This window comes from Tiliqua scincoides, chromosome 8 (assembly GCF_035046505.1).
Source record: "Tiliqua scincoides isolate rTilSci1 chromosome 8, rTilSci1.hap2, whole genome shotgun sequence".
NCBI classification, from domain to species: domain Eukaryota; kingdom Metazoa; phylum Chordata; class Lepidosauria; order Squamata; family Scincidae; genus Tiliqua; species Tiliqua scincoides.
Window position 1 is genome coordinate 10,272,081 of NC_089828.1, and position 27,016 is coordinate 10,299,096.

General features: G+C 45.0%; 1 protein-coding gene across 1 annotated transcript; it reads right to left on the reverse strand.

The window, feature by feature from the left end:
* Positions 1–1,625: 1,625 nt before the first annotated feature.
* TMC3 (transmembrane channel like 3) lies at positions 1,626–25,899 on the reverse strand. The gene is given in 22 exon segments (XM_066636177.1): positions 1,626–2,487; positions 4,331–4,640; positions 5,579–5,621; positions 5,855–5,933; positions 6,763–6,888; positions 7,155–7,265; positions 7,775–7,903; positions 8,526–8,593; positions 9,410–9,538; positions 10,390–10,591; positions 11,920–12,036; positions 12,189–12,298; positions 13,273–13,420; positions 13,685–13,728; positions 13,947–14,094; positions 14,797–14,939; positions 15,050–15,148; positions 15,960–16,066; positions 17,135–17,216; positions 21,447–21,522; positions 23,865–24,008; positions 25,793–25,899. Coding segments are annotated over 22 exon segments (3,384 nt in total).
* Between the last annotated feature and the right edge of the window lie 1,117 nt (positions 25,900–27,016).

The window sequence follows — 27,016 nt, forward strand, 5'->3', positions numbered from 1 at the left end:
TGTCTGCAGTGGAGATCTTTGGCATGGAAGGGAACCAAACGTGCTAATTTAGCTCTCTGGATCAGCTGCTGTAGGAAGCTGGCTTTTGACCAGTCGGGCCGTGGCTCTGCCTAGCTCAGTCCTGCTGACACAGACTGTCAGCAGCTCTCAGTATTACAGGAACACCCCAGAGCCAAAACAGGTTCAAAAAAAATAAACAAGTGTGCCCTAAATCACTCTTGCTAATTAAAAGTCTTTTTTTTTTTTAAAGTGTTAATCTATCAGGTAAAGGTTGCAGCCTTAGTTATTACATTAGGGGTAGTTACCAGTGGCGTAGCTGGAGGGGGGACGGAGCGCTCAGTCTGGGGGGGAAAGGCTCAGCAGGACGGGCAAGCGGCCCCTCCCTTTGGAGCCATTCTCGACAGGGGGGCAAAACAGACCCCGCTGAGCCTTCCCCCCAGATGGAGCACTCCGCCCCCCTCCAGCTATGCCACCGATAGTTACTGTTCAAACTAGAGAGCCAAGTAGTGACCATGTTGGTTAAGAAGGGAGCTGAATAAAGGGTACTTAATCACATACAGTTACTATTTACCATAATATTTATTGAATACCTTTGGTGAGCTGAGTGGTGTGCCAAACCAAAGACTGCAACATACACTGACAGTCTGGAGGCAAATTAACACTGAGCTGTCAAGTAGCAGACACTATGAAAGCAGCTTTGTTGTTACACAAGCAGCAACTCACTCAGACTGCAGAGTAGAGCCTTGCTGGCCCATTTGTGTCACCTGATGACAACTGAAGGAGAAGCCTTCAGCCATTGGTGGGGCCAACACCCTTTTCTGGCAAGTCACCAGAGTGATTCAGAGAGGCTGTGTTTACCACACTCACCTGTTTAAAACTCCCAGTGCCTGACATACACCAAGCTTCCTAAGCATCAGGTTCATGTGATGTTGTTGGATTCTTACTGCAAAACATTTGTAATAGTGCTGGCAATATAACTTTACAATAAAATAATTTTGCCAGGAACGGTGAGTTATAAAGAATCTTTTCTCAGTACAGGGATATGGATTAAACCAGTTATTCTCACACATTTAGCACCCGGACCCACTTTTTAGAATGAGAATCTGTCAGGACCCACCGGAAGTGATGTCATGATCTGAAATGACATCATCAAGAAGGAAAATTTTTAACAATCTTAGGCTGGAATCCTACCCACACTTACCCAGGAGTAAGTCCCATTTACTGTCATTAAAAGAATATACATAGTAGCTTGTTAAAATCATAGGTCTGTAACTTTTCCCCAAATGCAGTCACATACCATGAAAGCGTCAAGTCTAGCGTATTAAAAATAAAATTGAAATGAAGGGGGACCCACCTGAAATTGGCTTGCACTAGGTCCCGACCCACAGTTTGAGAAACACTGGATTAAACCATTTTTGCCCAACGTTGCATATAGACAACAGGGATCAAATGTGTATACCTGTGGACCGGGCAAAAAATGGTTTTCCCCTGTGTGGGATGCATTAACCTCTTCAGTCAACATTAAATAAGATTCAGAAATATCTGGAGGAGATTTCTAACAGATGAAGGGCTCTTCCCATAATTACACTTCTTAACTACTCTAGAACAATCCAGTATTTTCCACTCTAAACATTGGAGCATATCAGTTCATTAGCCCCAGCCACGTTTAGATCAAAGCCGGTCTTGGATTTCTTCCTGGTTAGCTTTGCTCCAGATTTCAGGTACTTCTCTTTGCTATGAATGACCTGGATGTACTGATCATTGCCACTAGTTGGCTGGTCACTGCTGGACTCAACGGAAATGGAGTCGGACTCGGTTGGGGGTGATACGGGCTTGTGTTTGGATTTGGCTTTCACTTGGGGCTCCGGGAAGTGCTGGTCCAGTTCGATGTTCTTCACGTGAATCTTTGGATGGGCTTGTGGTGGCCTGTCAAATGCAAGTCCAAAGCCGTCTTCCCAGGATTTGTAGTGCATTTTAGCCAGGGCCTTGCTAGTAAGGATTTGGCCATCGGCACATTCCCCAATGTAGAACCGGGGTGCTACTCGGAGATCCGAGAGGGACCGGGGGCGGTGATACCGGTTTGCCATGCCCCTCCTTAATCTCTCCTCTTCCTCCTCTTCGCTGAAATGTGGGGAGTATGCCCGATGAGGTGCTCGGACGACGTACCTTCGGACGTTTCTTGGATAGAACTCGACGATCTCACTCGAATCATCCATTCGAAAATTCCTGGGCAGCCGCGTTGTGGAGCGGAGGAGTTTTTTGCGGGGTTCATGCTCATTAACAATATAATATCTAGCAGTGTGAGCTCTGCGGCCCACCAAGGCAGGAGCTCCAGCTGCGGCATGTGTATCTGGATTGACTTGTCGAAGGCTTTTCCTAAACAGGGGTTCTGAATGAACATCTTCCACATGCTTCTTGAACTTCACGGGGGTAAAAGCCTTTGCTTTGCAGAGGTCACTTGCACTTCCGTGGACTGCACCTGAGTATCTAGACAGACAAAAAGGTACAGCAATTCAGTCTACTATGCTAGCTGGATTTCAAACAGTCTTCCTTTGTGAGATCAGCAGTGATAGTGACAATTTCTCCTCAAAGATAAGAGCACAAATGGAGCTGCCGTTGACAAGTCTAGCTCCCTATTGCCTGTACCAATTGATGGTGACTTCCCATGGTTTTTTAAAGGAAGGGTCTTGACCATAGCTACCTGGAAATGCCAAACATTGAACCAAAGTGGGTGCTCTGCCACTAAGCGATAGTCTAGCCAAGACAGCCTGCCAATTGCTACCATCTCAATTTAAACTGCTGAATATTTTGCGCAGCATGCAGGAGCACTGCAAAGGTTCTAGAATTGACTCTCAGTCCATGTGGGATGTGAGATGATGGTCCGACAAGCCAGGCCATGTGACCTGAGTGTGAGTGGTATACAATTTCCATTCCCCAGCAGTAGAAAGTGCTCCCTGAAAGGACAACAACTGAAAACACTGGGCTATACCATAGCTTGCACTTTTAAAACATACACCTGCCACCTTGTTAAGGGATCTTAGCTGATCATATCATTTTTAGGGCGCCGTCCTAACCCCTTATGTCAGTGCTTTCCAGCACTGGCATGGCTGTGCCAATGGGACGTGTGCTGCATCCTGCAGTTGGGTGTCACTCACGGAGGCCTCCTCAAAATAAGGTAATGTTTGTTCCCTTACCTTGGAGCTGCATTACCCTTATGTCAGTGCTGGAAAGCACCAACATAGGGGTTAGGATTGCATCCTTCGTTGATTAAATCTTCATACGTTTGAGTATGAGAACAAAAATCCAATATTCCATTTCATTCTATAAAAAATGCATACTTCCTTCATTTTTAGATAATACACGTGCACCACTAGAGATATTCTAAGGCACGTTATAATTTTTTAGAGCATTCAGACCATCTTTTCCCCTTTCAGCACCATGAAGTGAAGTATGGGATACTTGGGCAGCCCAATCCTTTGCTCCGAGACCACCAGGAGGAGCAGTGGCGCTGAAGTCTCTTTGGGGTCAGAGTCTCTCTGGAGCAAGGGAACATTCGTACCCTTACCCTGGGTAATTTGCTGTGGCCCCAATGGAGCCTCGGAGCTATGCCAGCTGTTTTGCTGGCACAGAACTGAGGAGGCCCATATAGGACCTCCAGGCTCGGGATGGGGCATTGGATTAAACAGCAGAGTCTGCCGCCATCTCTGCCCCCCTCCTGGGCCTGATCCTTCCTCTGGTTTGGTCTCTCCCCACCCAGTTCTGCCCCTTTCCCACCCTCCCCTGCGCTGAAAAGCCTCACCACCAGTAGTAGACCCAACTTACAGCCGGTAGCTCACCTGCAATGTCTTCATGGCTCTGAGGCCCAGCACCAACTGGTGTGGGCCTCAGCACCAGACAAGTGTCCTTACCGCCGGTGCAGAAGTGCCTTAAGGCACTTTTGCGACAGCAGTTGCCTAGGCAGTTTGGTGGCTGCCACTGCCCAGGTACAGAATGCGACCCTTAAGCTTCTAATTCCAGCAATTAGGAAATATTCTGCTAGCTCTGTCGCATGTTGAGGAACAGCATTGCAATTCTGATTCACACATGCATGCACGCATACCTATGATTGTTCTTGCAGCTGACTGTGAGAATGAACTCTCAGCTGAATGCGAGGACAGACTCAATTGAAAAGCACTGGGCTTCTGAAGTGATGTAAGCTTACATGAAAGTTCTGTCTGTGACATCTGATCTCTGATGGGACATTCACACAAGCAAGTCATGATGCAAAGATACCTGCAAAACCCTGTTTATGTGCCCACTTTCCCTTCAGACTGAAGAGAATAGGCCTTACCTGTTGGCAACAGGTTCAGCTCTGGGCTTCTGAATACTAGGAAGAGAAGGTGTTGGCGTGATGGGTGTTGGAACCACAGGTGTTGGAACTGCTGGAGTAGGATTCGCTGGGGTTGGGCTGACCGGCTTAGCTATTTCAGGCTGTGGCACAGACTGAGAGATGGTCGGTATTTGGCTGCCTTTGGGAGACTCAAAATTCACCACGCTGCCATTCTTTCTTGGCGATGAGGACCGAGCTGAAGACTCCTGACTGATGATGTCACTCTCCTGCTCTGGCCTTTTATCACTTCCTTCTATAGTCTGGATTCGGGCTAAAATTTAATATGTATATATATGCATATTATATCCATTGCAGTCATTAACTCAGATAGTGTTTTTCAAAGTGTGTTCCTGGGAATTCTTGGGTTCCTCAGAAGCTTGTCAATCAGAACAGTAATAAGAGCAGTAAGAGCAGAGCCATGGAAGCCAGCTTGATCACTGCTCTTTAATCCCAGGGCATTGAGGTAGAATTTAGGGTGCATTCTCAGGTCAACAGGACTGGCCAGCACTCTCAAGTGTTCTCTCAAGAACACTTACCAGAATTATTTGCAACACACACACAGGTTTCTCAGCAGGTATGTCAATGGGGCCAGAAGGCCCTGAAATGTTCACAGGTTTGAAAACCACCGAACTAAGAGATACTGATTGTAGCATGCCTGCATGTATACCTAAATTCTCTGTAAAATGCCAGCAGATGAGCCACAGGCCCAAGCAACTTATCCCCTATGCCACTAAGGCATCCTGAATCCACTAACCTGGAAGTAAATCCCACTGGATTCAGTAGACATGCATAGGCTGGCTTGAGTCTGATTGTGCCACAGCTCCACCCTGAGAGTGGCATGAAGGGGAACTGCAACCATCAGCCTACCCAAGAAAGCTCAGGTGATCTGGAAAGCCAATTAAGAATGTTGACTCGGTTCCCCAGTCTGGGCAATTCATCCATGAGAGAAGGTGCTAAACTCTCGCCTTGCTTCACACCCTTTGCAACTCGACAAACCGAATGGCATCTCCTGTGCGTTGCCATCATTGCCTGGAATGGCTCCAAGAGTGAGTGGGAGAGGCCACTTACACTTGCATTGCATTGCATTGCAGTACCTGCTGGACTTAACATTTTGCCAACCCCCCCCCAGCTACACTACTGTAGATAAGAGCTTCTTTGACCATTAGTGCTTTGATGGTCTGAGCTGGGTCTGTTAATATTCCTTCTCACCTGCTGCCAGCTGTACAAGCTTTTTCTTGTCTTCATTTCTTTCCTAGAATGCACACAAAGCTAATTAACGGAAAGCCTATGATAACTTAATAACATCTGTTTAAAAAAAAAAGAGAAAAGAAATGTATGAGCAAATAAAGGATGCTCATACGCGCTTTATCTTGCAATGAGCCCACTTCCCCTCCCCCACTCCTTGCTCCACGCTTTGGCTTTTTAATTAAGATGAGCTTCTTTGTGGCAAGTCACAAAAACCTTGAGATTTTGATCAGTACTTACATTCTGAATCTGCATCCTCAATTGATTGTTAGTGAATTTTAACGACCTTGCAATACTCTGTAGATAATAAATTAGCATGCTGGAATGGAGGAACACAAGGCAACATGTTAATCATATTGCTCTGTGGCACAGGAATTGATGATAACTGTCATCAACCATCCATCTGCTACTTTTTACCTGGAGATGCCAGGGGATTAAACCTCAGCCCTTCTGCATGTACTCAAGCTCAGGCTACAGGTGAAAATGCTGCTTTATACAGAGCCAGTCCAATATTGTCTGCAGAGGTGTTAACTAGGCCAGAGCCTGAGGGGCACCTGCCCTGGGTGCTGCGCCAAGGTGGGGATGCATGACTGCCCCTAGTTATGGATGAGGCACTGGCAGTTTCACCCCCCCCCCTCCATTCCTTCTCCTGCAGAGGTTCCTCCAGAGAGAGTCCACAAGCAGGGCAAGGCAGTCATTTCTGGGTTCTTCCGTTCCTTCTCCTAAGGAGTCTCCCCTTCAAGGGGAAGGAACCTGGGGTGTGAATCCACCATGTGAAGGAGGGCTCCCTCCTCCAATGAGAACCTGTAAGTGAAGACACAACATCATGTGACGTTGTGACATCACTGTGGATGCTGAGACAGGCTCTGATCACCTGCTCTGATTTGCAGTAGTTCTGAGTCGTCATTTCTTTGCCCCCAGCCAGAACCTGCTGCATGGAAACCATGAGCTCTGCAACTGAACCACTGGCTCCTCCTCAATGAAGAGCAGGAATATTTACTCATGCACCATCCCTCCCACTCTCTAAAATGATGCAACCCTGATAACCCCAGGGTTCAATCATACAATGCGGTTCCAGGCGGATCATACCATGCTGGTCCTCAGCTGCCACCAGCACAGTGAAACAGGAGGGAGATGTGTAGACTTACAACAGGAGTAACAGAGCAGGGAAGACAACCACAGGGCTGCTCAGGTAAGACATCACTTTATTGAACCAGGCTGGAAAGTCATCTTGGATGGTCTCAAAGACGATGTCATAAATTTTGGCTTGCCCACTAAGTTGAAAAGGAAGCCCATTATTTTCCCAGAAAATTCTCAACTTAGGGCCCAATCCTATACAATTTTCCAGTGTCGGTGCAGTTGCGCCAGTGGGGTGTGCGCTACATCCTGGGGTGGAGGGGCAGTCACTGGGGCCTTCTCAAGGTATGGGAACATGTGTTCCCTTACCATGGGGCTGAATTGTGGCTACACTGGAGCTGGAAAGTTGGATAGGATTGGGCCCTTAAGCATTTCCTGTTGTCATTTCCTGACAACAACTCACCTGAAGGGGCCACAGGTGACAGAGGGCTTGTAACGTGCAATCGCAAATATGGTTGGCAGCATACACAAAAAGAGCATGAAGAGCAGCATTGCCAAATAGAAGTTATTAGACCTGCAAGAGACAACAGGGTTACTATACAGAGTCCTCCTATACAGTCTGTGGCAGATCCAGTCTCCTGCTTGCAATTCAGTTCTTGCCTGAATCCCTCTCTAGTCCTCCCCTGCACTGTCAGCGCCTCCTCAATGCTCTTCAAATGAACTCGGAACAATTCGATTAGCCAAGCACCAAAGAGTAATAGCTGTCTTTTTCTACTGACTTGAAGCTAATTACCCAGAAGCAGAAGGCTCTGTGATCAGCACCACTGCAAGCTCAAAGCCACATATCTTTCTTTTCACACCCCTGGAATACTTCTTGTGCTGCACAATGCCCAAGACTCTCCTTTTCTTTCACACTGTCTAATTTTTCTTGGCAGGCATTTGCTGAAGGTAGTGGCCCTGACACAATTACAGTGCCCAAAATTACTGCTTCCCCTTTCGTGCAACAGTATATTTCTATTTACTTGCCCAGGACAAAATCTTCTATTTATTTGTTTGGGTGGTGGTGTTTTTTTTAAAACCAACCTTGAAGCTCTAAAGACTTGCTGATGGGGGACGTTGCATGTTAACACGGCCCAGCTGCGCAGGTACATCAGCCCGATCAGTTTCAGAACATTGAATGCAGGGAGGCAAGGTGAAAAGAAGGCCCCCATCCTGGTGGAGAAACCACACAAAAGCATGGTAATCCTTCAGGCAGTTTAGGGCCAAATCCTGTTCAATTTTCCAGTGCCAGTGCAGCTGTGTCAATGGGGCATGCATTGCATCTTGTGGTCGGGCAGCAGTCACAGAGGCCTCCTCGGGGTATGGGAACATTTGTTCCCCTACCTTGGGACTGCACTGCGGCTGCACCAGTACTGGAAAATTGGATAGAATTTCTCCTTAATGTGTAAGGAGAAAAGGTGATTTTTGCCTCTCATAATAGCAGAACTTCATGCCCTGCTTGTGCATTTCGTGGTAGCATCTGCCTAGGTACTGATGAGAACAAGAAAATGGATTTGATGGACTCTTGATCTGACGCAGGAAGGCTCTTTTATGTTTTCCTTGGTGAAATCCACTAAGCCCGAAGAAATTACAAAATCCTTCTGTTGAATCTTCACGTGGATAATCAAATGCCCACAGACAAACCTGCCCGTGGCTAACAGCATGGGTCACACTGAAATGGCTCTGTCACAATTAACAAAACCAAACCACGTTTTATTGCTTCTAACTGGGGTTTGGACTAGATGACCTTCAAGACCCCTTCCAACTATATGATTCCAAGCATTGAAGTGCTTACCAAATCATCCCTTGGTTGTAGACCAAATGCAGGACATTTTCTGCTATTTTGAATTCTCCATATTCTGGCTGCAAAGTACACAAAAACACAAGATACTGACATTAAGTTGTATCCTAAGTTTAGTCATGAAGGTAGTCGTGTCTAGAGGTTTTTGAAAACGATGTTATTTAGCCCACTGCGTTCATTAATATTGAGGATGTAATCCTCTCTTACTCACCAGAAACAAACATCTCTAGTCATGACTAACTTCTTTAGTCATGACTAAGGCTGCAATGCTATACATACTTTCCTGGGAGTAAGCCCCACTGAACATAATGGAACTTATTAGTGAACAGACACGCAGAGGATTGTTACGGATACAACCTTAAATGAGCAACTTTGTTCAGTTGATTTAGAACAGTGGTTTTCAAACTTTTTGGTCTCCAGGACCCTTTCCACTCCTCAGTGGCGTATTTTGCTGCCAGATATGCAGGTTGTGCAATTCAGGGGGCATTGTGGCCATGTGGGGGGGGGGGAGGAGAAATTTACCACCACCACTACCAGCACATCTTTTCAGAGTGACACCCAAGGTAGGATCATACTAAGGGGGCATTTGTGTGTGTGTGTGTGGGGGGGGGGGGGGAATGGCAGCTACCTGTCATTAGTTATTGGGGAGAAGGCTGCCGTAACAGGTGATAGTGACCAAAAGTAAAATGATGATCATTTGTCCACCTCCAGTGACCTCAACATCTGAGCTGAAATTTCTCAGTACTGAATTTTTGGCTCAGCACTAACTGCAGGTTACGACAGAGGTGAATACAAGCCAGGGATGTGGTTTTTGGTAGCCAACACGTGTCTGCATCATGCACCCTAAATGTTAACTATTTACATTGGCATATACTCACAAACTTGCTTTCCAGGTCCCAGCACCAACAGTCACTTAAGTATCGGACAAAGAGCCCACGGAAGAAATCAATTAACAGGATGCTGGCCACGGTGAACAGCATGTCAATGATCGACAGCTTCAACATCTCCTGAAACACAAATGATGTGCAAAAGCATCAGATCAAGTTCAGAAAGAAGAGATGCCCATTCTACCTGGCCTTCTCCAAAGCAAAGAGAACTACCTTCATTTCCTTCCACAAAGGATGACAGAGAAGATGCTTCTCCCCTGCCTCTGCCTCTCCTGACTTCTCCTTTTCTCTCCCACATCAAAGTTTAGATTCCAAGCTTTGGCACAGTGGAGTAGCCAGAGGGGATGGTAAGTACTGCAAGTACTATAAGTACTGCCTGGAATGGCTCTGAAGGCAGGTAGGAGGGACCACTTATACAATGCGTTGCAGCACCTGTAGTACTTATCATGCTGCCCTCCCCCTCTGGTTACACTACTGTTTTGAGGGGGCAGGTCATGAAGTGACAAATAATACAGACCCGTGTTTCTCAACGTTTGTCCACTTCATAAGGTCCATCGTATCTGAAGTACCATCAGAAGTAACTGGCGATGACATCAGAGCCAGTTACTTCTGGGTTGGGAGGACAGATGTGATGCAACAAACACCAGTAAGAGACTCAGGATGGACAGGAGGGCTTTTTCAAGCATGGAAAAGCATGCTTTGGAGCTCTGCTTGTTGAGCCAAGCCTCCTACCACTGTTCGTTGTGTCGTGTTCCTGGTCTCACCGACAGATGGCAGGGGTCCCACAAGTACCACCATCTCAAGTACCACTGGTGGTACCCGTACCACTGGTTGAAAAACACTGATGTAGACCATATTGGGAGACCAATGCTCTAATGCAGTATAACACAGTTTAGTCTCAGAATACTCTGCATGGACACAGGGTGTTTCCCAGGATACAAATCAAAAGCCATTTTGGGACAGCTGCATACTTGACCAACGTAGGTCTCCCAGCACTGATCTTGGTGACTGTGGATGCTATAGTCGGAAGAAGCTGACTTGTTCTCGGGTGGAAGGAAGGTACTGTTCCTCCCAATCTGTGCGTTGGAAACGGTTGTTGAAAAGCTGTCTTTCACAGGGGTTTTCGCTGGCAAGAAGGTTGTGGCAATCACTGTGGAACTTCCATTGTTGAGAGTTTCAAGTTTCTGAAATTGTACCATAAAAATGTAACACATTAAGTGCAGACATTTCATATACTTCTCCAAGGGTGCTTCAAGACTTGCTCCTCATATCATCCCCAATTTATTGTTTTCCCACTATGAACAAGTGGAATTACATCAGCAATTCCACACAGCATTAGGTATAGTGTGCTTGCGGGTCACAGCGGACTGACCATTCTTCTTCTTCCCATCCAGTTACCTATTGTTGCCAATTGGGTGGGCATGTGCTCTCAAAGAAAAGATGGAACTAACTAGTTCACATCTGGGCACTAACCAGTCCACACCTGGGTCATTGCCATGCTGCACCCTTGTGAAGAGTGAGGAAACTGAGTGTGAAAACCCAAGACCAAACACCCCACCTGGAAGGAACCAAAAGGTTTATCTGAATTGGTCAACCTGTCTCCATTTCCAGGTGGCAAGAGGACACGTCAATATAACTTATTGATCTCTGTTTCACCCCAGATGTGGAACATGCAGTGGATAAGGCAAGCACAGATTTTTCCTGTCCTATATCCTAGAGATGTGCTGGAGTCACAGTGCCAAGTCTTGAGTCAGTGACCCCATGACTCGAGTCAAGTTATGAGTCATTGTGCACACCACTGACTCATGGAAAATTACAAGTCATTTTGACTCCAGTCATTTCAACAAATGAGTCAAGTTCTTGATAAAACAAAACAAACTCTAAGCCTTCCTCCTCCCCTCAACACCCCCCCCAGCCCCACCTCCTGGAACCATCTACCTTCCTCCTACTATGTCTACTGCTGCCGTTGTTCTGAAAGATGGCTTCCAGATCACCCATGAAGTCTTTTGGGGCAACACAGAAGTGATGGGGGGGGGGGAGTAAACAAGCAAGCACACACACACAGTAAAGAGAATCAAAACTTGAGTCTATACGAGTCATGACTAATTTCTAAGTCACTGTCACAAGTCATGAGACAATGCCTGAGTCAGAGATGCATGTGACTTGAGTTCCTTACAAGTCACAAAAACGAGTTCCCATCGTGTCTTCAAGTCTCGAGTTCCCATCTCTGCTATATCCAAAACCAGGAAACCATTCCTAAAGCAAGTCATGGGATGGAAGCACTTTTGCACTCAGGTTTCCTATAAAATAAACAGCCAAGGTTTTTTGTTCAGGTCTTCAGCCTGGAGTCAGCAGGAACTTAGGTCACAAGATTTTTCCATGCCGCAGCATCCTTCAGGAAGGCACTTATGATTTCCTGCTCCCAATCACTACCTTGTGCTCATTCTTATTTCATAAATGTGTAAATTAAGCTGCAAGCAAAACCACCAGGTGGGTTTCATATAGAGTAAATGCATTAAGAATGCATTAAATTACTTACTGCAAAGCTCATGCTATCCACTTTGTCAAGAAGTGCAATGATTAAGCTGTAGAGGTTTCCCAGGTATAAGACAAGAACTCTGCCAAAACACAACATGGATGAAACTACAGCATAGGACTTCCAACATAGCCCTTTGATAACACCCTCTCCATTATGTTATGTGGGCTAGAATCTCATGTTCAACTGGTTCAGCCCCCACCCTACTGATAAGTATATAGCTTATTTCCATACCTGGCTAGCTGGAAGCGTAGAGTGGTTCGAGGATGGTACATCTCCAACGCAGCAATCAGCTCAAAGGCAGAGGGGGCAAGCATTGTGATCAGTGAGACAACCACACTCACCTGGAGAGAAGGGCAGCATGTGTACCCCTTAGGCCAATGCTCTGTTCTCAGTAAGTGTCACTTCACACATTATATAGCCATAAACTGGAGTTTCAACTGATCATACCCTCCACCAACCCCAGATTTCTGATGAACAGACCTGTATGATGCCCTCCTGTTCAGAAAAACCTATTTGCACAATACATGTTTAAAGGTAAGGCCAATGCCAGGTTTAAGGAGTTCCTTGGCAGGTTGCTCTCCAGTGGACCCCTCTCCTTGTGGGTGGGCCTTCACCTGAGATTTGCACGGGGTCTTAGCTGGTGGTAGTGGTGGTGGCAGATTTTTATTTGCTTCTCTTGGCAGCCATCATGTTTTCCCCTACAATGACCCCAGTGGCATTGTAGAAAGAAATGCACCCACTCACTGGCTGTAAGGAATGAGCATGCATGCGTTAGTGCTGGTGTGTAGACACAGGGAGGGAAGAGAGACAGTCTCAGTGCAGGAAGATTTGTTATGGTGCAGGTGCAGGTGAATTGTTATGGTGAATAGCCAGGCAAACAACAACCATTTAAAGCCAGGCTGGATATGGGCTCCACCACAGGCAAAGAGACCATACATCATTTAAAATATTGAGGAGAGAGATTGTAGCTTATTGGTAGAGCTGTGCACACCAAACATCCAGGGTTCAATTCCTGGTGTTTCTAGTGTTTTTTTTTTAAAAGGGTTAGAAAGGACGTGATGAGAAAGGCCATTGGAGAGCCATTGCCATTCAGAGCAGACAGTCCTGGGCTAGGTGACCCCAATGATCTGACTCAGTTGGAAGCAGCTTCACATGAGTAAGAGGAATTAAAAACAAAAACATAGGAGAGGTCCACAAAATTATGAATGGCTTATGCAAAGGTTTTCCCAGAATCTGAGCAGGTACCCCATCAAGGAAGACCAGGATAATCACTTCTGTGTCGCAGAAGGACAAGGCCCCAAGAGAACGCACTTGCCTCATTCTTTTCCCAGAGAGTCAGCTCCTTTTTAGTCCGCTCTAACTTCTGAGACCGATCCACCACAAAGTAAATGATGTAAATGCTTCCAGCGAGTGAGAGGAGTACGAGGATGTTTGCAATGATCCGTAAGGTTATTGTAACAGCCCTGAAAACAGGAATGGGACACAAGAGACGTAACCACAGAGTAGTATTTTGTCAGCAGATCATTTTCTTATTATTCCTTAACTATGGAAACCACTTTGAGAACTTTTTTTTTAATTGGAAAAACAATATATATATTGTTTTTTAATATATTTTATATATATTGTTTTATATATATATTTTCATCACCATCATCATCATTTTAGACATTCTTTAAAAGGATAGAGAGAATCTGAGCTTTTTGTTGGAAAATTATATATGGACATACAGGTTAGTGCTCTTCTTCTTTTCTTGCTCTTCCACTATAGCTTCCTTGAAAGAAACACAGAAACAATGATTTAAACATCCTTTACATGAATTATAGCATTTTATTGGTGTTCAGTGTTCAGTTAGTTGCTCAGAGAGGCACAGAGCCTCTTTCTTATCTGAGAACAGGAAAAACAGACATAAACACCCAAGACAAATATGTCTGGCCCATTTGCACGATCAAAGGCAAACCTCCCTTCCAGTTACCAAGTGGGGCAGCTCACCCTGATGCCATTGACGATGGCAGCCGACTTGCTCTCTGCGGCCTCAAGGTTGCCAATGAGGTAATCCCAGGCACAGAAGACCCTCCAACAAAATGTATAATTTTCATCAGAAGCGCTTGCTAGGCTCATTCTTGAATTTTTGGCCATCCTGGAAAAAAAAGAGTAATGAAGAAGAGCTATAATAAGTATTTAATTTTGACCCCAACCTTCCTCCAATGAGTTGAGATGAGCTTGATCTCCAATGTGCTTGTTCTCCCTACTCCTGCCACATTTCAGCCTCACAACAACCCTGTGTGAGAGGTTAGGCTGATTGAGAACGACTGGCCCAGTTCCCCCAGTGAACTTTCTGGCTGAGTGGGGATTTAAAGTCACAACTACAACCACTATGTTGGCTCTCTAAAGGCATGAACATATGTAGATATGTTTAAGCAAACTTAAACGTGACTCGAAGAATGACTGGTTCCCATGTGCACTTGATTCCTCATCACTGGACTTTTCAATGCTTGGTTCACATTCTAGGCGACACTGGAGATACAGGTAGATTACCCTTTATCTGGACATCCAAAATCCAGACTGTTCCAAAATCCAGATATTTTGTCCTTGTTTTCTGTAGTGTGAACACTATAAGGTCTTGTGCTCATCCCCACATACAGCGCAGGTACAGGCTGTAAGTATAAGGCACTCAACCTAAACAAACTTTCTGTCTGCAGTGGCAAAGATGTGATGGCTCATCTCATTCCTACACATGGCTCACTACTAAATGCTAGTCAATGACTGATGAACACAGACATGTGAATTAGTCCAAACTGCTCTTCGATTGGGATGAGATCATTCCAAAGAGCTGCCTTACTTCTTTAAGAGGATGATGAAGCTGTAGGCAAACACTGCCATCCCAACAAGGAAATAAGCCAAAGGCAGCCGGTAGCCCCCTTTCCCAATCTTCTTGGCCTGGCCGTAGTAGCCATAGAACAACACTGAGTACTGGAGGTAACCCTGCAGGAACAGCAACAAAACAGTAAACAGACTCGCTAGCATCTGTTTCCTTTAAGACACGTAGATTTTGTATCTATGGTTCAAAATATAATGAAGGTCATTCGCCTTGCCCCCAAAGACCAGATGGTATCCAGGTCCTGTGCAGATTCATATTGCTCTTTAGGGATAGTCTTCCTGGGAGTGGTTCCGAATGGCTCTCCTGCCAGGATCTGCAACAAAACAAAAGGCTGAATAGAAAAAGCCCGCCCCCCATTCTTTCAACTAGGGCAGATGTTATGCCCAAACTAGCAGTCCCATGCCAAGCTCTCCATAAAGTTTGGACAGACCTACAGCTGTGCTGATGCACATAGCATTTGTTCACTTTAAGGAATTACTGCCGTAACAATTACTATAAATTATTGCACCCTCCAGGCACAAGGTGCATTACCTGGAGAATGAAAAGTCAGGTCCCTGCCCTGAGGAGTTTACAACCTAGATACTGACAAAAGGGAGAAAGATGGAGGAAGCAGGTGAAAATATACAATTGTTCCTGTTCCTATACAATTGTTCCTGTTACACGGACTTAAGTTTCTTTGCAGTACAAGACGGAGATTAAGGTGTGGTGTGGAAAGCATCTCAGAAAAGGTGAATTCGGAGGGGGGATTTGATGGAAGGAAGGAACAAAGACAGGGGACATCTAGCAGGTATTGCAGAGGGCAGTTCCAAACATAAGGGGGTAGTATGAGCATGCAGGCACTATGGTTCAAGAGAGGAGGAAACCTACAGGCAGTAGAGTAGTGTGGGGGATGACTAAATCCTTCATGATAGTTGAGAATCAGCAAAGGTCAAGGCAATAGTAAAGAGCGGAAACTTGTTCTGGATTTGGGAGGGGACTGGAAGCCAGAGATTTAAGGAGCAGGGTGATATGGTTGCAACGACAAGAGAGGAGAATGGTTTTGGCTGCAGAGTGCTGGATGAAGCTCAGGGGACTAATACGCCGCTAATAACGTTTTTCTACAAATGCTACAGATCTGGCCTTACCTCTGGTATAACGACAAATGCTCCTGTCATTATGGTGAGCACAATATTGATCCCAAACAGCCATCTCAAAAAAATAAAGTAAGAAGCAACTCCAGAGCCAAAATGACCTTAAACCACAAAATAAAAAATATTTATATTTATATATTTGTATTTGTATTTATATTTATACACACACATACACAACGAACTGTTGATTTTCTAGCTCCAGCATAGCATGCAAGAAAAAATTTGCAATCCATTTAATTGCCTTTCAGTCCAGTCCTATCCCGCGCTGGAATGGGGAGGCTGTCTGGCCTGCCGCATCTCCAACACAGAATTGGGGCCAGTTGTGGCTCAGCCAGGGGCAAGGGGAATGCATTCCCCTTACTCTGAGTAATGCCATAGCAGCACCAATGCAGCTACTGGAATCTGTGCCACCTCAATAAATGGCGTAAATCTGAGCAGTCCAAAGCTGCTCCAGACTACCCAGGACCAGAATTTATCTTTGATGAGGCATTCACCATCTTACCTGGAACAGACTAACCACCCATGTGGCATCGGCAGCAAGATACAGTAATACAGAAAAGCAAACACAATCTCTAGTCTCTCTAAAATCTTTTAAATAAAGAAATCATGCAGAAAATTAGTACCATCATATTTAGGCTCACACTAGAATGGAAAGTGTCCTGTGGCTACCAAAACCCGCTTCTGCAGCAGGCTGTCTGTCTGTTCCTTGATAGGATGTGGTGACGGCATCTGGCCTGCATGCCTTTAAAAGGGGATTGGACAAGTTGCTGGAGGAAAAATCCATTCCGGGTTACAAGCCATGATGTGTATGTGCAAACTTCTGATTCTAGAAATGGGCTATGTCAGAATGCCAAATGCAAGGGACGGCACCAGAATGAGGTCTCTTGTTATCTGGTGTGCTCCTTGGGGCATTTGGTGGGCCGCTGTGAGATACAGGAAGCTGGACTAGATGGGCCTATGGCCTGATCCAGTGGGGCTGTTCTTATGTTCTTATGACCAGGGTTAGGATCCAATGCAAGTGCCAGATCCTGGTCCCATCCCCTGCTCTACTGCGGCTTGCCCGCGGACTTGCTCTTGCCTATCCAAGGGCCTGGATTGCACCCTTTCTCAACCAAAGAAAATCCCTTATTCTTAGCTGCATTTTACTTATTTAAGGTATCCATACTTACTTTCTATTTTCTTTATTCTCATTTCCCAAGGAATGAAGAGGACTATAAAGTTATATGCAAGCCGAACAAACTTTCGCCACAGCTGAGAAAAAAGCATTAAAGAAATACTGTTTTTTTCTTCATAAAAATATACCATAATGAAATCACTCATGAGACATTCCAGGACGTAAGCCTATATGAAGGATTGTTCCACTGGTCTCATTTTCACATGTATTATGAATGGTATCACAGGTGAATTTGCTCACCAGTATGCCAATATATTGCTATATTATCTGTGTAGGCAGCTTGTTCAAGGCAGATTCGCCAGTTCTAAACAGTAGCAGTTAGACAGGCCAGAAGTGCAAATACAGTTACTCTAACAACAGGTTGTTCAGATGGAGGCACCAAGACTTAAGGTACAGTTATATAGGGCTAGCCGATCCCTGTAGACTCCTGAGATCATCTGGTCTGGTTGAGTTGCAGTACCTGGCCATTCTTTGGATGGCACAAGAAGAGGTGTGGCTTGGTGGTATATTTTTATTTGTTTGAAAAATTTATATCCTGCCTTTCCCTAGGTGAAGCAAATGCCCAAGGCAGCTTACAAAGCTCCATAATAAATGTACAGCATATAACAAATTTTAAAAAAAGTCAAAACATTAAAACATTGATTTTCACGTCAAACACTAACATATTAAAACATTAAAACAAAACAAAGCAAAACCCAACAAATATCGTTGAGCCATGGGGGTGGGGGAGGGATAAATTAGTCCAGGGAAGTAGTAAAGCCATAGCAGTATCTCAGAGCACAGAGAGCAAATATCCACCCGTCAACCAAATGCCAGACAAAACAGATGTGTTTTGAGTCCTCATTGAAAAGCCATGAAGGAGGGGGTAGTTTTTAATTCCCCAGAAGGGAATTCCATAGTTGCGTTGCTACTACAGAGAAGACTTGCCCCTGAGCCACCATTCCTCTCACTTGGGACAGAGGCAACATTTATAAAAGAGCCCCCTCTGATGACCTAAATGGGTGGATTGGAATGCACAGGAGGAGGTCTCTGGACCCAAACTGTGAAGGGCCTTAAAGGTTAATACCAGCACCTTGAATTGGGACTGGAAGTGAATGGGTAGCCAGTGTAGTTGCTGAAGCAGTGGCCCAGCAGAGTCATATCGTCTACCTCCTTTAACCATCTGGGCCACCGCATTCTGCATCCATGGTTTGTAAGCAGAAGTTCCTAGGTTCAATCCCTGGCATCTCCTGGCCAGTCACTGCTCAGCTGGCAATACTGAGCTAGATGTACCAAATGTCTGATTCTGTATAAGGCTGATTTCTATGTCCCACAATATAGATTCCTATGTTCCACAGCAAAGACTAGGCGGAAGGCTGCCCTAGTTGTTTGGTGAGTAAACCAGCTAGATACTGCTGCCAGATGCCTCAGTTTGATATCCCTGGTGTTGTACAAAACCTCCAATTTTGCTTTAGGAAAAGTCTCGGGAAGATCTAGGGATCAGAGGGCTTGGAAAAATTGTCTGGCTTTATTGGATCACATTTGCCTACCCAAACTCTCCAAATTCACTTCAAATTTTGCTTTTGCTGAAACTGTGCTGCAAGTCTAACATTCCCTATTTGATCCAGCAGCAGACCTCCCATTCATTTGATGGGGCAAATGCCCTGGCCACAGAATCTCGCACGCCTTTAGGACCCCACAGTTTGAGGCTCCCAACAGGGTTGGAAACTGCTTCTGGTTTCCCGGAAGCACAGTTTAAAGCATCGGGGAACCTTCAGGAGGCTTCCCTGATGCGTCCTGGAGAAGCGTGAGGCACTGTGCAGTCCAGGTAAGTGGTAGGGGTGGATTTGCATGTGAGGGGGCATCAGCATTGAAATGGCATTAATGCTGTATGCACATTCAGTGTTGCTGTGCAGTCAATTAAAACCAGCAGTCTCCTTAGCGACTCCCCTTTATTTAGTGCATACTCAATTTCTTTCAAGCCAAGTTTTTGTTAATGCATGATCAACTCATCCAATGACCAAAGCTAATTAATTTTATGGTGCTACTGAGACTTTATTGCTGTTATTGGAAGTTCTTTAATTAAACAAAGAATTAACAGATGGTACAAAAGGCATCAGAATTTCTACTTCAATCAGAGACCCAGGCTTATCAGGCTGTGAAAGGTCTGTGGCTCTTATAGAGCAGGATAGTAAATAAGTCTTGGGTATTAAAGTTGGCAGCAGCGCCAATTTGAAACATACATATGAATTTAGGGACATGCAAGGATCCCATGAGAAGCATCACTTGTTTTATAGAAGCTCATTTGGCCTCCCTTGAAAATTCCCAGGTGTTTTGCGTTGAGCAGAACCCTGAAAATTCACTTTGAATTTCACTTTGTGCGAAATTTCGGAGTCATTTCAGAGCAGTTACATTATTCCCTAAAGAAATTGAACACCAATTATATTCTGATTTGCTGGAAATGTAAAACTCAGATGATTCCTACTGTCTGATTGGAGAACCAACTACATGTCCCACTGCCAGTTGAGGTTAGGTGAGCAGAGATTTAGCAGAGAGGCCCTTTTTAGTTGTGGTGCCCCATATTTGGAATGCCCTCATGAAAGAAGCACAATTGACATTGAGGTCAGGAGGCAGGAGGGCTGGTCTAGAGGGTAGAGCCTCCGTTAGCCCGAAGATAACATCAGAAGGTTGCCAGTTCAAGGACAACAGCAGCTCCCTGAACGGCTGAGAAGGGCGATACCTTGAAGCAGCTGACAAGCCGAGCTGAGTGATTCCACCTGCTCTTGGCATGAGCGAGAAGCGTCTTGGCTGCCCTCCATGTGAGAGATGGAGCTGCTTGTTAGCCTGCGTGGGAGAACTGGAGGCCAGAAGTGAGACCAAACCAGGAAGATCCATTCTGAAATGTTGTTGGTTCTTGAAAGAGAGAACCTCTATGATTGTAAAAAACCCCTTGAGGGATTTAGAAATGCCTGCCCATGTAAAACGCCTTGAATAAAGTCAGAGGAGTAATCAGATGACCAGAAAGGCAGTATATAAATACCTAGTTCAGGGGTGCTCACACTTTTTTGGCTCGAGAGCTACTTTGAAACCCAGGAAGGCCCGGAGATCTACCAGAGTTTTTTTTACAATGTTCGCGTCATCATAACATATAACATTTATGTGTACAATGTATGTTGGTGTACCTTGAGCCCCACTGAGTATAACAGGACTTACTCCTGTGTAGACATGCCTAGGATTAGGCTGTGAGGCTGCAATCCTAGCCACACTTACCTGGGAGTAAGCCCCATTGAGTACAATGGGGCTTACTCCTGGCGTTTCCTCCCAGAGGCACCTGAAGGGGGGTCGGCACTCCATGATCTACTCATTTTGCCTCGCAATCTACTGGTAGATCGCGATCCACCTATTGAGCACCCCTGACCTAGTTATTATTATTATAACTTTTTGTCATAAATTGTGTGAAGATGAGCATTCACTTTTTGTGTAAACCTACATAGTTTTATATATTGTGATTTGTAGAAATTGTGTTTGAATGATCATATGAAGTTATGATCCAATGGAGAAGGGAATGGGGCCCAAAAGAAACACACCCCCTGATAAAATTAAAATTCCTCTCAGAGGCCCTGGAGCCAAGGAGTCCTGTGGCAAAGGATTATTATTATTATTATTATTATTATTATTATTATTATTATTATTATTATTATTATTATTATTATTATTATTATTGAGAATATCAGCAGTGTATTCCTATGCACTATGATATCAAAGAGTAACTTACAATAGTAGCAACTGTTACCCTGCACCTGCCCGATCTTGTTTGATCTCGGAAGCTAAGCAAGGTCAGGCCTGATTAGTACTTGGATGGGAGACCGCCTGGGAATACCGGGTGCTATAGGCTTATGCCATAGTCTTTCGAGACTGAAGGTTGCCAACCAACCAACTTACAATAAGAAATAAATTCCACTATGTTCAGTGGAGTTTACTCCAGGTAAGTGCTAATAGGATTGCAACATTTTTCAACAGAGAAATGTTCTCAAAGTAGCTTACATAGCAAAAGAAGTTCCACATTCTGGGGGCTGCAGGACAGAAAAAACCCTTTTGTGCATCCCAATTAGCCTCACCCTTGGGGAGGGGAGATGCATCAAAGCCCCCCTCCCCCATCACGATCTGTTTCCTTTCTCCTGGAGACGCCTCTGAAAAATAAATTAGCAACTCATGGGCTGCTGTCCTGTTCTTCAGCTAGGAAGAAAATGTTTCTCTCTGCACATAAAAATTCTCAATAATTTCCATGAAAGATGAACTCTGGAGATTTTAATGGAAAGCAGACCCACCTCTGCACCAGCTGCCTGGTAGCCTCTTGTTCGAGTCAGCCGACCTTCGTACTTCAGCACAATCTCTTTAGCTTGTCTGCCAAGGAAGACAAAAGCTTCATTTTGTATGACCGAAATCTCATTACACTCCGAGCTCCTGTCATTCCACTCCCATAAATAATGTCTCAGAAATTGGCCAAGTCGCTTGACTTACAAAGTGAAGCTTTGCTACAATTCAAAATCAAACAAGCCTTTTAAAGAAGGGTATGATCCAGTGTAGACACTGATTTAGAAATTGTTTAGAAATTGTAGTAGATGTTAATATAATAAGATAAGACCACCTTACAAGGTCATGGCTACAGATTCCTAGTGAAGCAATGGAACCCACTTACATGCCTAAAATGGATTAGGTTGCAGGCCAATATAGTTCTGAATCTGTAATAGAACCAAATTGTGCTTGGAATGGTTTTAAAAAAAACTCACTCCCATTTTATTCCTCAAATCTTATGAGGCAGGTTAGGCTTAAGACAGGGGTGTCCAAACATTTTGGCAGGAGGGCCGCATCATCTCTCTGACACTGTGTTGGGGGCCAGGGGAAAAAAAGAATTAATTTACATTTGAAATTTGAATAAATTTACATAAATGAATTTATTAAAAACAGAACTTATATGAATAAATGAAGGTCTTGCAGTAGCTCAAGCCCTATAAAAGGCCTTGCACAAAGCAAGGTCAGCCTTTCCTTCACTGCCACTGTTGCATCACAGCAAGTGAAACAGCAAGTAGTGGAGGGAGCCCTCATCCCACAGTTCAGGTGAGAGGTTGAACAACCGTCCTCATGCTGAGAGCTGTTGCGTCGGGCCAGCACAGGCTCCAGCAAGTATCCAGAGGGCCAGAGGCTCATTGGAGACTGGGGGCTCCCTGTGGGCCGGATTGGTAACCCCTGAGGGCCGCAAGTGGCCCCCGGGCCGGGGTTTGGACACCCCTAGGCTAAGAGATGGAGACTCATCCATGATGACCCAGTGAGCTTAATGACTAAAGAATGTTCCATCTTCTGCTCCTGGTTCAGCATTCCATCCACTATATACCATACTCATGGAATGTGTCAATAGTAAGTATTCTTCAGTGGCAGGCTAGGTAAGTATCCCAGAGGGGGGGGGGTGGCATGATGCAGGGGGAGGGTGGCATTGCAGACCCCAGGGTACCACAGGGGCCAGGTTCATAACTGGTGTTCTTCTGCCCAAAACACATAGATTGCCACCCAAAAAAACTTTCTACATGTACACTTTCATGAGTTTATCACGTTTCCACATTCACATGTCCACCACCCTGGAAAATGGCATAGAGAAGTGCAAGTCAAGCATTGAATAGCAAACCCACTAACTGCCCAATCCTATCCCCTACCACTTGTGCCAATGTACCTGCACTTGCAGAGCATGCAATGCATCTAATGGTGGGAGGGGGGATCAGGGGGCCTGCTCCAGGTAAGGGGAAATATTTTCCCCTTACTTCTGTGTAGGCCCCTGATAGCTCATGGATCTCCTTGGACCAATGTCAGCTATATAGCTACATACATCTGAGGAGAAAAAAGGGTAGGCCAAAAAATGGGGGGGAGTAGTATCTGGTGTGTGCATTTGCTCCATCTATCCCAGCCTGCTCCTTGCACCTGCCCCCCCTCCAATCTGCCCTGATATGCCCCCTACCTTCCTTTCCCACCCACAAAATACCATCTCACCATCTTATCTGCCCTGGAATGGTCTGAAGTCAGCAGCAGTCCAGTTCAGAAGCTGCTGCTGCTTGACGGTGGCTCTGACTGGTGGTGGTGTGCTCCATGTGCCATTGCAGGGCCTTGTTCACAAATAGGGGAAGAGGACTGGGCCATAAGGTTGCAATCCTATCCACACTCACATGAACGTAAGTCCCATTGAACTCAATGGGGCTTATTTCCAAGTAGACATGCACAGGATTGCACAGTAAGGGTTTGTGGGGTATACATGATAAAAGCTGCCTTCTAACAAGCCAGATGCTTTTATTGTGCCTTCTGACTGGAAGCAGTTATCCAGGAACAAAGGCAAGGGCCTTTTCCACTCCTGAGACACTTGTAATTTGAGATGCCCAGGACTGAACTGGGACAATCTGACTGCAAAGCACATATCCTGCCACTGAGCCAAGGTCTCTCTACGAGAAGGTTCATGTCTTGCTCAATGCAACTGTTATGGGAAGGATGCCTTGGACAATTCCAAGCTTATAATGGGAATTGTTGACTATATTATAAAGTTATAATGTTTACAGCGCATTATCCACTGGCTATTATTACTAGTCTAGCTGTAGCTACTGCTTTCTTTCTTAGCAAGTGCAAATAATTTGAGGTCATGCTTCTGGAGGGCTTTGCAAAACTGTACACTTCAGACATGACTGATGGTGCCGGAAAATCTCCATTACCTTAGTGCTCTAAGTTTTTGTCTCATGGGCCAAGGTCTGCAACGAATGTTCGCCATAATCTCCTTTTGGAACTGAATGTTCTGGAAGATCTGCTCAGGGTCATTGCTGTCCACCTTCTCATCCCCATTGTCTTCATCCGAGTTGCTAAATATATCCAGTATCCCATGGAAAACACAGATGAGTTATTTTTTCCAGTCAAAATTTTCAGCCAAACACAGGGTGACCAGATACAATGGAGGACACAGTGCTTACACCTTTAACCACTCTATAGAAGAGGGAATATTGGCAGATGTAGCTTTTTAAAACTTTCCATGTTAAGCTGCACCTGCCAAAATTCCCTCTTCTCTACAATGGTTAAAGATATAGGCACTGTGTTCCCCATTGTAGCTGGTCACTCTGGCCAAACACAATCAGTTACATTAATAGACATATTTCTTCGATGCTTTTGCCTGTGTGTGTCTTTCTATCCCTGCACAGAACAGTTAACAGATTGGAGCATTGTCCTTATAGAAAAAAAATAACTAACACTTTGTACGTCCCCCTTCAAACATCAACGGTTGAGCAAGGAGCACTTCCTTAGAACCATAATTCCACAGGATTACAATCCTTCCAGTAAAAAAGGTCACTACACATTGAATTGCTGGTCTGCATTACCTTTGTTTGAACTCCAATAAACCCATTTTTGGCCGGCCCACATTTGATCCCTGTTGCATATGTGCAACGTACGGCAAAAATGGTTTAACAACAAAATGCTCTGTTTTCAGGAGCAGGATAACAAATGAATAAATGTCCCCAATCTATCAATTTCCAGTGGTCATGCATACAGGGATAATACTGCTGAATCCTATGCAAGTTTGCCCAGCAGTCAGACCTATCGAGCGCAGTAGGACTTAGTCCCAGGTTAATGTGTACAAGATTTCAGCACTACTGCTAAAACACTCCTCTTGTGACCCTTTCTCACTTAGAGAAGTGTACCACTGACAGTGCAGTCCTATACACGTCGACTCAGAAATGAGGACCATTAAGTCTAACTTACTATCTAGTAACTATAGAATTGTAGCCTAAATATTTCACCGAGTCCTGAAATGGTTCATTCTGAACTATTCCCTGATGCAGATAATAGATTTGTCTATTCAGGCAACAGCCAGAAGCATAAACTACTGTACATTCATAGCAGATGGATAATGGTTATGTTTCCAATTGTATATGTAAGATTCAGCAGTTCATATTTTCCTTACATTAACAAAATGAGCCATAACTTTCTTTAAGAGCCACCCAACCAACTTGCTTATAACATTCCGCTGAAACAACTAACAAAAAGCCGGAGCCTTTCAGAAATAGAGAGCCAACGCACTGGATTTCATTGGAAGGTGTTTTTTTTAAGGCACAATCCTACATGTTTACTCATAAGTCAGCTCAACAGTGTTCAATAGAACTTACTTCCAGGTAAGCAGAGCAAAGAATTGCAGCTTTCTGTGTGTGTGTGGGGGGGAGGGGGGAAGCAGAGACTTGAAAAAATTTACAAAAGAAATTCTCTTAACTTCTTATTAATAATTTCCTAGAGTATTGTAGCCAAAAGGCCAATTCCAAACTCAGTGATGGCTATGGGTGTGTGTGTGTATGTGTTCCAGTAACTGTGATCTTTTAATAATCTTCAAGTAGTTATATTCTATTAGCTGCCTTGAATGTGTGACTGATAGAAAGAAAGATTAAATGAGAGAGAAGGGTGAGTGTACTGTGACCACCGTATTTAAAAGGGAACAAGGCCCCTGTCTCTTTCATAGTTATGTAGAATAGGGAATTTTGTCAGGTATCAGTTATCCTGTAAAGGTGAGAAATTCAGCTCTTGTCACCTGCTGCCTTTCTTTGTCCCCAGTTCTCCTAAGCATCTCTATCTGACAAATCTAAACAGAAAGACACTCTCTCACCTGTGGGGTGGATCCTGGTAGATGCTGGCATGGCGTCTCACACTTTTGTTGTACCTCTTGCAGGACTTTGCATTTTTCATCACAGCTGATCCACTTCCAGAGGACATCTCCAGAGTTTCTGAAGTTGCATTTAAAAAACAAAACCACCGACAGCCAAGGCTTTAAAGACAGTAGCAGTCAGGGCTTGGGAATGTGAGAGAGGCTGGCTAGGTTGCACAGATCTCAGAGAGTAAGCCTGCCAGGAGCCAGCGGATGTCAAAGTGGTCTCTGATTTCTCTTCTTGCCAGCATCTGGCACTCCTAATAGTGGGGAAGACCAGAAAGCCAGTGACATCGACATAATCTTAAAGGTGCAGTACACCAAGCACTCTGGCGCAGAGCCACCCATACTTATCATTCCTACACGTCCAGAGTGAAATACGGAAATGGTCTGAAGACTTACTGACTGTATTACAGTGCTTTGTTCTTTTAACCTTAAAAGCTATGTTTGTTGCAATGTGGACATTCGTAGGGAAGAGCTGCTTCTATCAGGTGTATATTAAATTCAGTAATGCAGGATAACCACACCCTGGAAATACAATAAACTCAAGCCAAGGAGCAAAGGATGGTTGTAACTGATGTTTCAAAGGGTTAATGTTGTAACAGGGAACTGGGGAATCACTGGGGTTCCTCAGAAGTTCATTAGGGGTCTTTCGGTAACATAAGTAATGGTAACTGAGGGCACAATCCTACCCCCCTTCTGTACTGGAGGAGCATGTGCTCCACTGGCACTAGCTGTCACAAATGTGCTGTAAAGCTTGTTGTGACAGCACAGCCTCCATGCCAGATAGTGGGGTGTCTGAAACCTTCCCCTGTGCACTGGCATAGCAGAGAAGGGCCCACTGGAGCAGATAAGTCCAGAGTCAAGCAGTGCAGGGGTGGAAAGAGGGAGGGCAGTGATGGGGGCAGGCAGATTGGGCACAGGATGGGAGCGGGATCAGAGGTGGTGGTGCACAACTGCATCCTGTCCCCCTTCCCAGGTCAGCAACTGATCTGCAAACACGGATCGATGCCTATTTGTGCTGGCAACATCACCGGTGTGTGTCTGGGTTAACCAATGGTAGCAGCCGGGTCTTTCCCCGGGGCAAGGGGATGAATGTTCCCTTCCCTTGAAGAGGTTTTCCACCTGCTAAATGCCCCATGGGATGCAGCTGAAGTTGTGCCCGTGTACTGCATTGGCACGGGG